The sequence below is a fragment of the Muscardinus avellanarius genome (assembly GCF_963383645.1).
Source record: "Muscardinus avellanarius genome assembly, chromosome: 2".
In the NCBI taxonomy this organism is placed as follows: domain Eukaryota; kingdom Metazoa; phylum Chordata; class Mammalia; order Rodentia; family Gliridae; genus Muscardinus; species Muscardinus avellanarius.
The window spans coordinates 69,240,923-69,256,927 of NC_137787.1; the positions used below are offsets into that span (position 1 = coordinate 69,240,923).

Genomic DNA, 16,005 nt, shown 5'->3' on the forward strand with positions numbered 1-16,005 from the left:
GGTTCCTGGAAGCCCTTCTACCTCCAGGCTACACTCCCAGACCCATTTTATATTTTTATTTGGAAACAGGGTCTCTTAAGCCAGCCAGGCTGTCTTTGAACCCGCGTGATCCTCCTGTCTCCGCCTCCCAAGCGTGGGGATTACAAGCGTGCGCCACCATGCCCGGCTTGTTTTCTTTTTTATTATTTTCATTTTTTTTAAAATGTGTTTATGGTACTGGGGATTAAACCCAGGGACCTTCTACCTTGAGCTATATTCCCAGCCCCATTTTATTTATTTAATTATTTTATTTTGAAACAGGTCTCAGTTCCACCCTCTAAGTTGCTCAGGCTGGCTATGAACCTGTGATCCTTCTGTCTCAGCCTCCCAAGTACTGGGATGCCAAGTGTCAGACACTATGCTGGGCTCCAGAGACCTTTTAATTTTCTATTTTGAAACAGGGTCTTGCTAGGTTGCTGAGGCTCTCACTACTTGCTGTGGCTATCCTCGACCCTGAGATCTTCCTACTGCTGCCTCCTAAGTAGTAGGAAAATAGTCGATTTTGACTGAAGAGTAATTACCAAGGTTTTAAACTTGGAAGAATAGTGGTGTCACTAACAAAGATAAAATAAAAAGTAGATTAAGTTTTGGGAAGATGAAGATTTAGTCTTACAGTGGACAAATATAATTTAATAGTCTTGTAGGATATTCAAAGATATCACTGAGTCTCTGAAAGGGAGATAAATTGATTTTTTAATTACTGCAGCACTGCAACACCTTCCATGGTAATAAAGTACAGTCACAGAATCTTGAGAGCATTTGGGTTACAGTGTAAGTTATAGCTTCATCTCAAATACCTCAGCTAGTGGTTTTTGGTGTACTTAAGTCATATTTAACATGGTGTAGCAACCCTAGTAGCTGTAATACAGTGAGGGCTCTGAGTTCTCTGTCCTCCAATAGGCAAAGGGAAACAAGCAAAGGAAAGTTTTGTTATTGAAGACAAAACTAAGGATTTATTGATTGATTGATTAGGGTCTGGGGATGGAACCCAGGGGCATTTGACTTCCAAGCTACACCCCCTGCTCAAATTTTTATTCTTTATTTTGAAACCAGGTCTCACTGAGTTGCAGAGGGCCTCACTAAGTAGCTGAGGCTGTCCGTGAACCGTGATCCTCTGGTCTCAGCCTCCCAAATGCTGGGATTACAAGCGTGTGCCACCATGCCTGGAAAAATTACGGATTTAAAAAAAGAGTCAAGGCCCAGAGTGAAATACTTGGGGCTTAAACTGAAAGGATAAATTCCTGCAAAGTGCTGTTATGAATGATGCCATGCCATAGAAGCATTTAAGTTGTATTCAGTTTATAATTAATGATAGCATAAAAATAATTATAAAATTAATGGGTGGGTGAGGTGGCACACACTTGTAACCCCAGTACTTGGGAAGCTGAGACAGGAGGATCAGGGTTCGCAGCCAGCCCCAGCTACTTAGTGAGGCCTTCTGCAATTTAGTGAAAACTTGTTTCAAAATAAAGAATAAAACATAGGGCTGGGGGTATAGTTGGAGGTATAATGCCCCTGTGTTCAATCCCCAGAACTACTCAAAAATTAATTTTAAAATTATTTAAAAATTTATCACTTAAAATTTGAAATTAATTTTTCAAATAACATGTATTGGTTATTTGTACATATATCTTGTGTAAAGTTTAAAATTGTTCTGAAAAATAGCATGAAAAGCAATCTTTTTTTTTTTTTTTTTTGTGATACTGGGGTTCCTGGAAACCCTTCTACCTTCAGGCTACACTCCCAGACCTATTTTATACTTTTTATTTGGAAACAGGGTCTCTTAAGCCAGCACAGCTGGCTTGGAACCTGTAGGATCCTCCTGTCTCCGCCTCCCAAGCGCAGGGATTACAAGCGAGTGCCAGCATGCCCTGCTGGAAAGCAAAAAAATTATTTTTTTATTATATTTGGCTGGGCATGGTGACACATGCTTGTAATTCCAGTACTTGGGAGGCTGAGACAGGATAATCACACATTCAAAGCCAGCCTCAGCAACTTGGTGAGGCTCTCAGCAACCTAGTGAGAACTTGTTTTCAAATAAAAAATAAAATAAGTCTGCAATGTAGCCCAGAGGTAGAAGGCTTCTGGGTTGTCTCTAGTAACACACATGTGTTTGCGTGCATGCGCGCGCGCGCACACACACACACACACACGAAAAAGAAATAAATCAGATTTATTTTCTTTGGCTCTTTTTGATGTTTTTTCTTTCTCTTGGCCTTTTAAAATGAAAAGGGAGAGATTAACGACAATAACAGACCAAAGCTCTCACAGGCTGCAAGTTGAAGTTGAAAAAGTGTTTGGAAACTGTAACACAGTTTGCTATCCATAAAACATCGGTGAATGCATATTTGTATTATGTAACTTATTTTTCTATATGTAGCCATAATTATAAAAGACTGATGATCATTAGAAATATGTTAAATGAATTAATGGAATTATAGTTCTGCCTTCTTATTTCACTTGAGTTTTTCTTCTTACAGACTTTCATGGTGTTAAATAAAAAGAGAACAATCTTCAGATTCAATGCTTCTTCCATATTTTGTACATTGTCTCCATTAAGCACTATTAGAGGAACAACTATCAAGGTTTTCGTACATCCATATCCTTTCCTGCTGGTGTATTGACCCTGCTAGAAAGTATATTTAAGGCCAAAGTCAACTATTCTGTATTATTCAGTTATTGCTGCAGAGTTTTTCTCTTTTGAATTGATATCTTATGTTAGGTTATACTGAAATGTGAATTGTGCTGCATTAATTATTTTGTCTTTGAAAATACATATAAAACACATATTCTAAAACCCTCAAAAGTGAAAAGTAAATATTAATCTCCATTGATATCATAAAATAATGTTTTCAGTATGCATGAAAATATTTTTCATGTGTGCATATAAAATCAGTTTATAGAAATATACTTTTCTAATATTATTTATTATCCATTATTCCTTGACTATAACTTACCTTTTTCCGACTGTTAATATTAATTAGTGTCCTCACTGATTGCATGTTTATGTCCATGAATATTTTGCCAAAATGGGTACCAGCAATAGAGTAAGTTATATAATTTCATTATACAGAGTGTTACATATTATATTTTCCATTTTTAACATTTTGTAGTTTTGAATTAAAAACATATTAAATGCCACTGTATATTATATACTATTAAATTACACATTTAATATTTATATTTTACAGATAATGGTATACTTATGTCTTATGTCATACAATGTAGTACTTACATCTGAACTGTAATTAATGAATTCTTCAAATAATCAAAAGCAAATATATAGGTTAATTTATTAATATAAGTTTTTTTGCCCTTTCATTATTCTTAGTTAGATTTTAAATACCTTTTTCTTAGGCTTATTAATATAATATACATATTTGAGTTTTTATATGTTATATTTATGTCATAGTATCATATAAGTGAGGTTGTATCATAATTACTTATAGTTAACATTATTTTCAGTGCCTTGAGTCTTTTCTGTTATAACTCCATACTTGATTTGTTTCTAACCCAGATAACTTTTATTCTCTTACATTCATTAAAAATTTGTTAGTTTTCTATTTTCTTCTCTTTCCTCTGGTATGCATCTAATATGGCTTGCATTAGACAACAATGATGGAAAGGCCTATTAAATTTTCTAGAATAAGAGTCTTTCTAGAAGTTTCCTGTAAACTTTAACTATATTCTTAAAACTAATTGACTTTGGAAGGTAGCTACAATACTGATTCACACATACAAAGAATTCTTGTGTATGTGTTTAATACAATTAGATCTTGCACACTCCTTTAGTTATTGAAAAGTTAATTATTATATAATCTCATTTTGGATAAATTTTATATTTGACATCTTTTATAATTTACCTAAATGAAAAAAACATCCCCTCTGAGCCAGGACAAGAGGAAGAAGTTGGCAGTTAAATTTCATGGTTAATGCCTTAACACAGCTACCGTAGAACTTCTATCTAAAGTTTTATGCTTGGGTTCAAAGGCCCTTGCTATTAGTCTTTGTTTCTATTTCTGTTTTTCTTTTTACTATTTCTCTCTCTCTTTCTTCCTTCTTTTTTCTGTGTGTGTGTGTGTGTGTGTGTGAGAGAGAGAGAGAGAGAGAGAGAGAGAGAGAGAGATTGATTTTATTTTACTTTTTTTTTTTAATATTGGAGATTGAACCCAGGAGCATTCTGCCTCTGAGTGATACCTTCCCTACTCCATTTTATTTTTTATTTTGAAACAGGTTTTGTTATCTTGCTCAAGCTGGCCTCAATTTTTCAATCCTCTTGTCTCAGCCTCCCAAGTACAGGATTATAAACATGCACCACCAGGCCCAGCCTAACTTTTTATTGAAACAAGTTCCCACTAAGTTGCTGAGGCGAATGTTGAACCTGTGATTCCCCTAATTCAACCTTCCAAACACTAGGAATACAGGAGTGTACCTCCACACACTTGTTTTGATTGTTGTCTGGTTGGTTGATTGGCTGTATGGTCCATCAAACGTGTTTTCACTTTTTGAATGCCTTATTTTCAAATACCAAATGGTGATCATAAGCAGAATATTTCAGAGTTGACAGTGTACTATTTTCACTTGTAATACGTAATATAAAAATTTTTCTTCAGGAACACCTTGCTTGGAATTTACACATTTGAAATACTTGTAAAAATCATTGCAAGAGGCATCTGGGCAGGATCTTTTTCCTTCATTGTGGATCCATGGAACTGGCTTGATTTCAATGTCACTTTGTTTGAGTGAGTACTTCAGTTGCAAATATACCATTCTTTTGATAAGCAAGTGATTTTCATTTAAAACTTGAACTCTACAATGATTTCTGCTTGCAAATCATCTATGATTGAAGAACATCTCATAAGTCATGATCATAGTGAGAACTCTCAGCACTACCTCTGAGCCAGTATGAAATGTTTTCCATTTTCTATTTTGAACAAGAGTGATAGTGATTGAAAGTTGTGCATTTTGCGTGATTTTTTTTCCCCAGTGAGTAGAGAATTCCCTGAAGACTTAGAGGATCCCAGTATATATATATGATTCTCAGTTCTCAGGAAACATTTCATTTAGCTACATTCCTTGAGGCAACTAGATATGCTAAATATCAAAATAAGATATTTTAAGCAACACATGTTTTATTTAGTGCTATGTAAATCCTAATTATTTAATGTCCCTTTTCAATGTTTCTATTTAGTGTTTTCTGTTTTATAGGTATGGAAATTATCAGTGGCATCAAATTTCTGTTAAAATAATTTTAAATGAGATTCTAGGTATAGATTTTTGGTAAATATTTTTTTAACAAATAACCTTTAAAGCTCAGAAATGCGATGGACACCTTCAACTACAGTACTTGACAGGAGGATAACAAGTTTGAGGCCAGCTTCAGCAGCTAAGAGAGATCCTGTTACTCAGCTAGACTGTTTCAAAATTTTAAATAAGTAAATAAGTAAATAAATAAATAAATAAGGATGGGTGTACCTTGGAAATAGAATGTTCCTGGGTTCAATCCTCAGTATCCAAAATAAAAATATTTTTTAAAAAATGTATGAAGAGAGAAACTAGTATTTGCTGCATTATAAGCAATCAATAATAGTAGCTAACACCAATATAATTATTATGCTTACTATTTCTACTATTACTACCATTATTTCTGTGGTTCCTGTTGTTGCCAGCTAACAGCTAACTGAGCTAAGACCCAGGAAGCCCTTACTGTGCTCCAGATGTTGTTGTATTTTTCCATTTAATAATTATGGGCCATGAATCAAGAAATATTCTTTCTTTCTTTCTTTCTTTCTTTCTTTCTTTCTTTCTTTCTTTCTTTCTTTCTTTCTTTCTTTTATCTGGTGGTACTGGGGGTGGAATCCAGGGTTTTTCTACCTCCACACTATATTCCCAGACCAACTTTATATTTTTATTTGGAAACGGTCTCACTAAGTTGCTGAGAGCCTCACTAAGTAGCTGAGACTGACTTAGGACCTGTGAGATCCTCTTGTCTCAACCTCCCAAGCGTGGGGGGTCACAAGCGTGCGCCGCCACACCTGGCTCTTTCTACTTTAATATTAAGGGAACTAAGCATGATTAAGTAAATGTCCTCTGTCATGTAGCTGATAAGTGGTGGTGCCTACATTTCTACACAGGCAGTCTAACTCTGGTCTATGTTCTTAATCAATGTATACTCTGCTGTCTATCCCTCATTTTTTAAAAATGAGGTCTACAAAGATTTCTTCTTACAAAACTTCTTGTCACCCTTGTCACCTGTCATTATCACCTGTGCTGCCACCACCACCACCACCACCACCACCATCATCATCTTGTTCCCTTTGTCATCACCTTGGTCCTGGTTTTTGAATCCTTAAAATGAGCTTCATTCCATAAAAATAAAGCTATTACTTTTTTCTTATATCGATTATCTTTTCAGTCATACATAATAAAATACTTATAAGCATGCAGAATATTTGCTATGGAATTAAAACTATCCAGTGGCAAACTACGAAAAACTCTCACAATTTAAGTTTGTAGGTTAATATTAGCTGGCTACTTTTCTCTGGAGCAATTCTTGTCTTCCAATCAATAATAAAACTATTTGCAAAATGGAATAATGTGAGCAAGGGAAATGCTTGGATGTATAATTTTAAAAATAACCTTCAAAGAGCATAAAAAGCCAGAGGTAAATTGCATAGATCCAATATGACTTCTAAATAACTCCAATTTACTTCCACAGGATTATAACAAGGTACTCATCTCTCAACTTCACTTTTGACCTTAAAACTGTGAGAGCATTGAGAATTTTGAAAATTATTCCTTTAAACCAAGGTAAGAAATGACATTGGATTTATTTTTCTTGCTCTTTTATGTAATTGTACTGTGCACACATTTTTTCTCTCTCTCTCTATCTTTTTTATTTTTTGTGGTACTGAGGATGCAACTGAGGGGCACTCTCTCTCCAAGTTACAACTCCAGCACTACTTTTTATTCTTTATTTTGAAACAGGGTCTCACTAAGTTGCGTAGGGCCTCACTAAGTAGCTGAGGTTGGCTGCGAACCTTTGATCCTCCTGTCTCAGCCTCCCAAATGTGTACCACAATGCCGGCTTCATTTGAATATTTTTATCATTGCTTATAGAAAATATCAAATTAAACACTGCTTCCACTTTGAAATGGAGTTATTTAATTTTTATATTTATCTGTCACTCCAGGGAAAGCAAGAAAATAAAATACATTAGATTGTTATTTGTGGTGTGGATACCAAAATATGAATTAACCAGTTATATATTTAATTACTTTTATATGTTAAATATCAACTTAAAAATTGCCCTTAGACTTCTGTGAGGGGTGTTCTAGCCTGATGTTTAACCTGCCTTCTTTTCCTCATGATATTAAAAAAGCATGGAATTAACAAACTAATAAGATATAAAGTAAATTCCTCTTTGCTCTAAGTGCTTAGATACAATGTAATTCATGTGCCACAAAATGAGGGAGGTTCTTCTAAATAAAGGAGAGCTGTGATTATATTAATGGAAGTTATTGAAAACTAATTTATAGCTTTCCTTCCTGAACATATCCTGGAAGAACCTCACTAAAATTTTCTCTTTTTATTTTATTTTATTTTTTTGCAATACTGGGTACTGAACCCAGGGGCATTCTTCCTCTGAGCTACACCCCAAGCTGTATTTTAGTTTTCATTTTGAAGCAGGGTATCACTAAATTGCAGAGAGCTTCCCCATAAGTTGCTGAGGCTAGTCTCAAATCTGTGCTCCTCCTTGTCTCAGTCTTCCAAATACTGAGATTACAAGCATATGTACCATACCCAGCTTTGCCTACATCTTCTAATTTGTTGTTCTGAATGAATAAGCACTATCAGATAGGAAAGATTTAAAGATTTAGGCCTGTTGCAAATCAGAAGTATGGAATTATTGCATCATGAAACCCAATGTAAGTTTCTACAGGAAACTTCCATGTATGGAACACAGTGAAGAAAGTCAGACATGTACAAATACTATACACTTGGCATTCAGGCTGAGCAAAACAGAAAGACAGGAAATGAGGGTGACAATTCCATAAACAATGAATATTCTAAAACATCAAATTATATACATTAAACACATGAATTCTATGATTCGTTAACTATATCTGAATAAAGCTGTTAATAATAATAATAAAAGGCCTGTGTCATGGAAGCTTCAGAAAAATCTAGGAAATAAATGAAATAGAGTCACCCTGGTAACGATATCCATAGCTCTAGCTTCCTGAAAGTCACAGAAACACAGGGTTACATCCCCTGCATCTCCATCTACAGATCAAATATAAGGATGATACAAGAAACCAGTTTAGTTGAAGTCAACAAAGGAGGAATACACTGCCGGAGCCAGCAGGCAAAAGTAAGGGTTCCAAAGAGAGGAGTGAGGATTAAAGAATTCATGCATGGGAGGGCTACCAGTCACTACTAGCACCTCGACTTTATTCTCTCATGGCCATTTATACAGTTTAGCTTCAAAGGAATGCAAGAAAGGCAAGTCCAAAGTACATACTCCATGGGCAAGTCAAACAATACCCTGGTACAACATAAACCTCATCTTATCTAGCAGACAGAACAATTAGCATCCATCATTCTTAGAAGGTCTTATTTACTTTGAAACCCCCATAATTCCAAACCTTGTTGACTCAGGGAGAAGGACAGTCAGAAGTGCACTTTTGAGTAAGGGTGAGTCAAGATAAGGTAAAAACCTTAATGGCTCCCCACAATAACCCACTGGAAGTGGAAGCACATTGCTGCTTCTCTCAAAGAGTAAACAAGGTACATACCAGCAATAAGAACTGGATAAAGTATACTGAAGTACAGAAAGAGAAGTATATTTTTCAAGAGTAAAAGTACTATTTTTAGTAAATGTGCATGAGGATAGGAGCAAGCAAAAGAAATCTATTTTGAATTCCCAGTAGAAGAAAACCTAGATTCTCACAGGCAGAAGATGAAAATGAGATAATAAAATAAATACAAAAAAGTAAAAAAATTATATCACTCCCCCAATTTAATCAATGGTAACAATAATATGCAGTATAACCAGTGTATGGAACAAAACTAATGTGTAAAGGAAGATCAGAGAAGTTTTGTGTTCAATGAAGATGGGTTCATTAAGCTGAATTTCATTTATGGATCATCAGTGACCCTGAAAGAGAGGTTAGAAGAAATTTAAAATACAAATTATTTAAAAATATATTTGAAAAAGAAAAGTATCATTTGTTTTGTGGGTGGGGGATGTATATCTTTAATGGTATTTTATCTTTATTTTGAAACAGGGTCTCATTAAGTTGCAGAGGGCCTTTTAACTTGCTGAGGCTGGCTGAAGGAGGTATTTCCTTTTCTAATTATCCCTTTCCCCCTCACTAACTCTCACCTGTAATTCCTTTCAACTACTCTATAGATATCTTTGTATTATGTCCCTATGCTTCCTATTTTCTCTCTAGCTTCCACAAATGAGAGAAAACATACCACCCTTAAATTTTTGAAACTGAGTAAACTCATATAATTCTCTAGTTTCAGCCATTTTATCGTTCTTCATGACTAAATAGAATTCCTATGTGTGTGTAGACCACATTTTTTTATCCATTCATTTGTTGACACCTGAGTTGGTTTCATAATCTGGCTACTGTGAATTGTGCTGCTATAAGCATGGATATGCATGTATCACTATATTCTTCTGCCTGTGGGTCTTGAGGAAAGATGCAGAGGAGGGGGGTAGCTGGGGTATATGGTAACTCTATTCATAGATTTTGAGGAACCTTAAAACCGATCTTCACCGTGCTTGTGCTAATTTACAATTCCATCAATAGTTTATAAGGATTTCTATTTCCCCATACCCTTGATAGCATTTATTATTGTTTGAATTTGTGTGTGTGTGTGTGTGTGTGTGTGTGTGTGTGTGTGTGTGTTAGTGGAGACTGAACTCAGAGACATTCTACTCCAAATTACAATACCAGCCCATTTTATTTTAAACTGGGTCTTGCTAGGTTGTTGAGAGTCTCACTCTATTTCTGACGTTCTCCTTAACCTGAAATCCTCCTGTCTCAGTATCCCAATTACTGAGATTACCAGTATGTGCCACCATACCAACTTTGTTTGTATCCTTGATAATTGCTATTCTAACTAGAGAATCTCAGTGTAATTTTAATTTTAATTTCCCTGCTTGCTAGTGATTTTGAACATTTTATTTATTTATTTATTTATTTATTTATTTATTTATTTATTTATTTATTTTTGGTGGTACTGGGGTTCCTGGAAACCCTTCTACCTCCAGGCTACACTCCCAGACCGATTTTTATATTTTTATTTGGAAACAGGGTCTCTTAAACCAGCGCGGCTGGCTTCGAACCTGCACGATCCTCCTGTCTCTGCCTCCCAAGCGCGGGGATTACAAGCGTGCGCCACCACGCCCGGCCTGTATTTATTTATTTATTTTTTTAAAGGTGTCTGTGCAGTTCTATTGTCCATTTGTTATTGGATTTCTTTTTAGTGTTTATTTTTAAAGGAGTTCTTTATGTATTCTAGATATTGGTCCTTTATCGGAGAAGTAGCTGACAAATTTTTCCTCCATTCTGTAGGCTCTCTCTCTCTTTAAGTTCTTGATTGTTTCCTTTGGTACACAGAAACAATTTAGTTTTCTACCATCCCATTTATTTATTCTCTCTTTTATTCCTGAGTTTTGGGGGTCTTATTGAAGAAGTCTCTGCTAGTGCCTTTGTTAGAAAGCTGGTTCTAAGTTTCTCCTATTAATTTCATAAATTTGGTTTAATTTTCATGCCTATGGTCCTATTTGCGATTACCCTTGTTCAGGGCAAGAGTTAGAAATATAATTTCAGTTATCTACATATGGATATCAAATTTTCTCATCTTTAAAATTATAAAATTTCACTGGGCTGGTGGTGCATGCTTGTAATCCCCGTGCTTCAGAAGTGGAGACAGGAGCTGGCTTGAGAGACCCTGTTTTCAAATAAAAATATAAAAAAAAAAAATAGGTCTGGGAGTGTAGCCTGGAAGTAGAAGGGTTTTCAGCAACTCCAGTACAACCAAAAAAATTATAAAATTTGATAATAAGTTTAATTTTATTCTTTACTGTTGTGACTCTATTATAAGGTGAACCTTTTCCATTTGTAAGACATTTCTCCAGTTAAGAAAGTAAAGTTTTCAAGTTGGGAGTCGTGGTGCATGTATATAATCCTAGTATTTGGGGAGCTAAGACAGGAGTATTGGAGGACAGCTTCAGAAATGGAGTGTTACTCTCAATAACCTAACAAGACTCTGGTTCAAAATAAAAACAAAATTGGCTGGGTATGTAACTTGGAGGTAAAATATCTCTGGGTTCAATACCTGCGTGTGCACGTTCTCTCTCTCTCTCTCTCTCTCTCTCTCTCTCTCTCTCTCTCTCTCTCTCACACACACACACACACACACACACACACACACACAAAATCAAACAATAATAAATACTAGAAAGGATGTGGGGAAATAGAAACCTTTATATACTGATAGTGGAATTATAAATTAGCACAAACACTATGGAGATTGGTTTTAGATTTCCTCAAAAATCTATGAATAAAATCACCATATAACCCAGCTATACCCTTTCTTTGCATCTTTCCTAAAGACCCAAAGATAGAGACTATAGTGATACATGCATACCCATGTTTTTAGCAATAAAATTCACAATTGGGAGGTTAAGACAGCAGGATACAGGAGGATCACAGGTTCAAAGCCTGCCTCAGCAACTTAGTGAGGCTCTCTGCAACTTAGGAAGACCCTGTTTCAAAACAAAAATAAAATATGAGTATATAGCTCATAGGTAGAATGCCCTTGTGTATCCATCCCCAGTACCATGAAAATAAGTAATATAATGCAATTATAACATAATATAAATAAAAAACGGAAAAGGACTGGAGGGTATATCTCAGATATAAAATGTCCCTGAGTTCAATCCACAGTACCACAAAAAACAATAAGCAAACAAAAAAAGAAAAGTAAAAGTAAAATATCAAACAACGGGTAGATTAAACTCCAAAATGAGCCAGGCGTGGTGGCGCACACTTGTAATCCCCGCGCTTGAGAGGCAGGGACAGGAAGATTGCGCAGGTTCGAAGCCAGCCTCTCTGGCTTAAGAGACCTTGTTTCAAAAAAAAAAAAAAAAGATATAAAATAGGTCTGGGAGTGTAGCCCGGAGGTAGCAGGGTTTCCAGGAACCCCAGTACCACCAATAAATAAATAAATAAATAAATAAATAAATAAATAAATCCAAAATTTAATGAGCTTTCAAACCATTTCAACAGGGAGTTAAAATACATATGAAACATAAAAAATAACTAAATACAGATATAAAATTCTCAAATGGTGACCAGGCACAATGGCAGGAGCCTGTAGTCCCAGCCACTTGTGAGGCCAAAGCAAAAGGATCACTAAAATCCAAAAGAAGGAGACCAGCCTGGGAACATAGTGAGAGACTATCTCAAAAACTTAGATATAATAATAAATTGATTTAATTTTCAAACTAATAAATAAAATAGATACTATCCTCATAACAAATATAATAGGCTTGAGGTATAGAAATGTTGATAACTTGCTCACTATCACAGAGTTACTATATTCTCTCATACATTGTTGAGCTGAGGAGTTAGTAGGATGTTAAAAACCACCAACAAATAAGAAGAGAGAAAGGGAAAAAAGAAGGAAGGAAAGAAAAAGAAGGAACGGAGAAAGAATAAAGTTAATTTATAAACCAAAATATTAATATGTTTTATATGAGATATATAACTACAGTATTTTTATTTTTTTCTTTTCTATTTGCAAAATTTAGCATATAATTTAATACTTAATATCATTAAGTAAAATCAAATTTGTTTGAATTCTTATATATAGTTTATATCTATCACTGTTCTCTTATTCTCATTACTAATCACTAAGATTATTGTCACAAGTTTTATTTAATTAGCTCCCAAATCAAATTCTTATAAAATTGAATAGAATATCACTGTTTCAAAGTATTTCTGGTTTTAACACTTTCAGCCCATTTTGATTTATAACTACATCTTCGCTCATGTTTATCATCTCTGGTGGTCGATATGATAGGCATAAAAAAAGAGAAAGGCTGTTGTTCTTAATATAGTTGAGAGAAACAAACACAAACAGCCCTAATTTTAAACACCGTATCTTACTGGGTGTGGTGGCGCAGGCTTGTAATCCCTGTGCTTGGGAGGTGGAGACAGGAGGATCATGCAGGTTCGAAGCCAGTCGCATTGGCTTAAGAGACCCTGTTTAAAAAAAAAAAAAAAAAAAAAAAAAAAAAAATATATATATATATATATATATATATATATATATATATATATATATAATAGGTCTGGGATTGTAGCCCAGAGATAAAAGGGCTTCCAGGAACCCCAGTATCACCAAAATAATAATAATAATAATAATAATAATAATAATAATAATAAATTAAAAATAAACATTGTATCTGATGCAATAATCATTTAAAATATTTATTTCATCAGCTGTTATAAACTGTCAATAATGCAGAAACCTCAATGGGATGTTTATTTAGTTAGATCTACATAATGAGAATTGGACTGTGGGACACAGAACTGTTCCTTTCATTGGATCATAAGTTTGCCATGGAGAGGTCTGCCAATGCTGCTTTACTAAGATATTATTTTTTATCAAAAATATGCCTTTCTCTTTCCAGGCCTGAAGTCCCTTTTAGGGGTCCTGACCCACTGCTTAAAGAAACTTTTCGGTGCCATTGTCCTGACTCTTTTTTTTCTGAGCATATTTTCTTTAATTGGGATGGGACTCTTCATGGGTAACCTGAAACATAAATGTTTGCGATGGCCTGAAGAAAGTGAAAACGAAACCCTGCACAACAGAACTGGAAACCCCTTTTATACTCGAGGTAAGAATCACTTGCTATCTCTGCGAGAGCAGAAACTCCTGAAAGGCAGAAGAGTCTTCACACAAATGTTCAGTGCTCACCCTCAGAGCCGACTACCTAAGAGCAATGAATATGCTCAAGTACTGATTTGTGTCACTTTTCATTTTAATAAAATTAGCAACATTCCCAGTCTTTGGTCAATTAAATCAAGAAAAGCTATTTTTTTCCCTCAATTGTCATCCTTTTTTTACATTGTACAACTTATTTGTAGTTTCACGAGAGGAAGCTCAAAATAAAATTCTTAGAGTATTGCCATTTTCAGTCAAAGTGTTAACTTAAAATATATTATTTTTTTGTGGCAGGAAATGGTGGCACATACTCGTAATGCCGGTACTTGGAAGACTGAGGCAGGAGGATCACAGGTTTGAGGATAGTCTCAGCAAGTAGTGAAGCTCTAATAAGCCTAGTGAGACTCTGTTTTAAGTGAAAATAAATAAGTATGGGAGTGTAGCTCAGAGGTTGAATGTCTTTGGGTTCAATCTCCAGTCTCAAAATAAATAAATAAAATAATATAAAATAGAATTTTAATCACTATAAGTTTTGAGATGACTTTGAAAGTAAAAAAAAAATCTCATCATAGAAATTTTTACCATTGTTGAATTTCAGTTACTATTGTGCATTTTAGATACTTTGAGGCCTACTTTGTTAAGTCATAATCTCATCTATTCATCATAATTTTTCAGAAGCACAGCTATCCCAGTTCGATTGGAAATGGGAAAAAACTGGGAAAGCAGAAGGATTAAATGAATGTTCTAGGATATTGTAATTACTATGTGATAAAACTGGGATTGTAACTGAACCCAATCCCCCTGAGATATAATTCCTTTTCATTAGTCCATACTTTACAATTGCATTTTTCACATTAAAATTATCAAGTACTTAGCCAGGTGTGGTGTGCCGGTTTGTTATCCCAGCATTTGGGAGGCTGAGACTTGAGGGTCACAGTTTGCAGACAGCCTCAGCTACTGAGCGAGACCCTTCACAACTCAGTGAGACACTGTTTCAAAACTAAAAAGAATAAAAATAGGGCTGGAGGTGTAACTCCGAGGTAGAATGCTCTTGGGTTCCCTCCCCAGACCACACACACAAAAATATTAAGTCCTTTATAACAATACTTAGAAAAAATAAAAGTCTAATTCAACTATTAAAAATATATTAATAAATCTCATAGTGATTCTACATTAATTTTATTTGTATTTTGTAGTTAATTATTTAGTAATTTCTAAACATATTATAATAAATTTCATTGTTTGGCTTACTGTATAATATTATTATGATGCAAGTAATATGAAATTATTAGTATTTAAGTATGTAACTTGTTTAAATGATCATATATCTATGCCAAGGTGTTAAATCTAGTGATGAAGAAAAAAGGAGATGGGTGTATTTCAGTTGGAATATAAGATTCAACATCTTAGTTTTCAATTTAAATATCCATTGGTTCCTATAATGTAACAAAAATAAATGAATTACTTCAAAAGTAAATAATTTTGCAAAGAAAACAGAGATCTGGTTATTTTCCTCTTTGTTAAAGTACAATGTTTCAATTTTAAAAATCATGCAGGACATGGTGGTGAATGCATGTAATCCCAACATTTGGGAGGATGAGACAGGAGGATCACGGTTCAAAGACAGCCTCAGCTACTTAGTGAGGCCCTTTGCAATTCAGTAAGACCCTGTTTCACAAAATAAAGAATAAAAAATAGGGCTGGTGGTGTCCCTCCAAGGTTCCATCCCCAATACTGCAAAAAAATCATTTTTAATGTCTAGCACTTTAAAATGTGCCTGACTATATTTATTCCCTTTCCTCAAGTGGCATGTTGAGATTTACAGAAAATATTACGATCATAAAACATTTTCATCTAATTGCCATGTCAGAGTTCTGACATGTAGAATTTTTGGCACCATTTGTTGCTATTGTCAAATTTTATTTGATTTTTGACAGACCTTCAAACTACTTAGTCAGTGGTGCTTAGATTTTTTTTAACTTAAGATTTCTT

The 16,005-nt window shown here is 34.6% G+C and overlaps 1 protein-coding gene across 1 annotated transcript in view; it reads left to right on the plus strand.

Annotated features, from left to right (window-relative positions):
* The window catches only part of SCN7A (sodium voltage-gated channel alpha subunit 7), a gene marked incomplete at both ends in the record, with an annotated part of 71,566 nt that overhangs the window by 1,624 nt on the left and 53,937 nt on the right, over positions 1 to 16,005 (plus strand). The window contains 5 exons of the mRNA XM_080688909.1: positions 2,520 to 2,656; positions 3,024 to 3,086; positions 4,653 to 4,781; positions 6,758 to 6,849; positions 13,760 to 13,966. Coding sequence (XP_080545035.1) covers positions 2,520 to 2,656; positions 3,024 to 3,086; positions 4,653 to 4,781; positions 6,758 to 6,849; positions 13,760 to 13,966 — 628 coding nt within the window. The remainder of the gene's footprint in view (positions 1 to 2,519; positions 2,657 to 3,023; positions 3,087 to 4,652; positions 4,782 to 6,757; positions 6,850 to 13,759; positions 13,967 to 16,005) is intronic.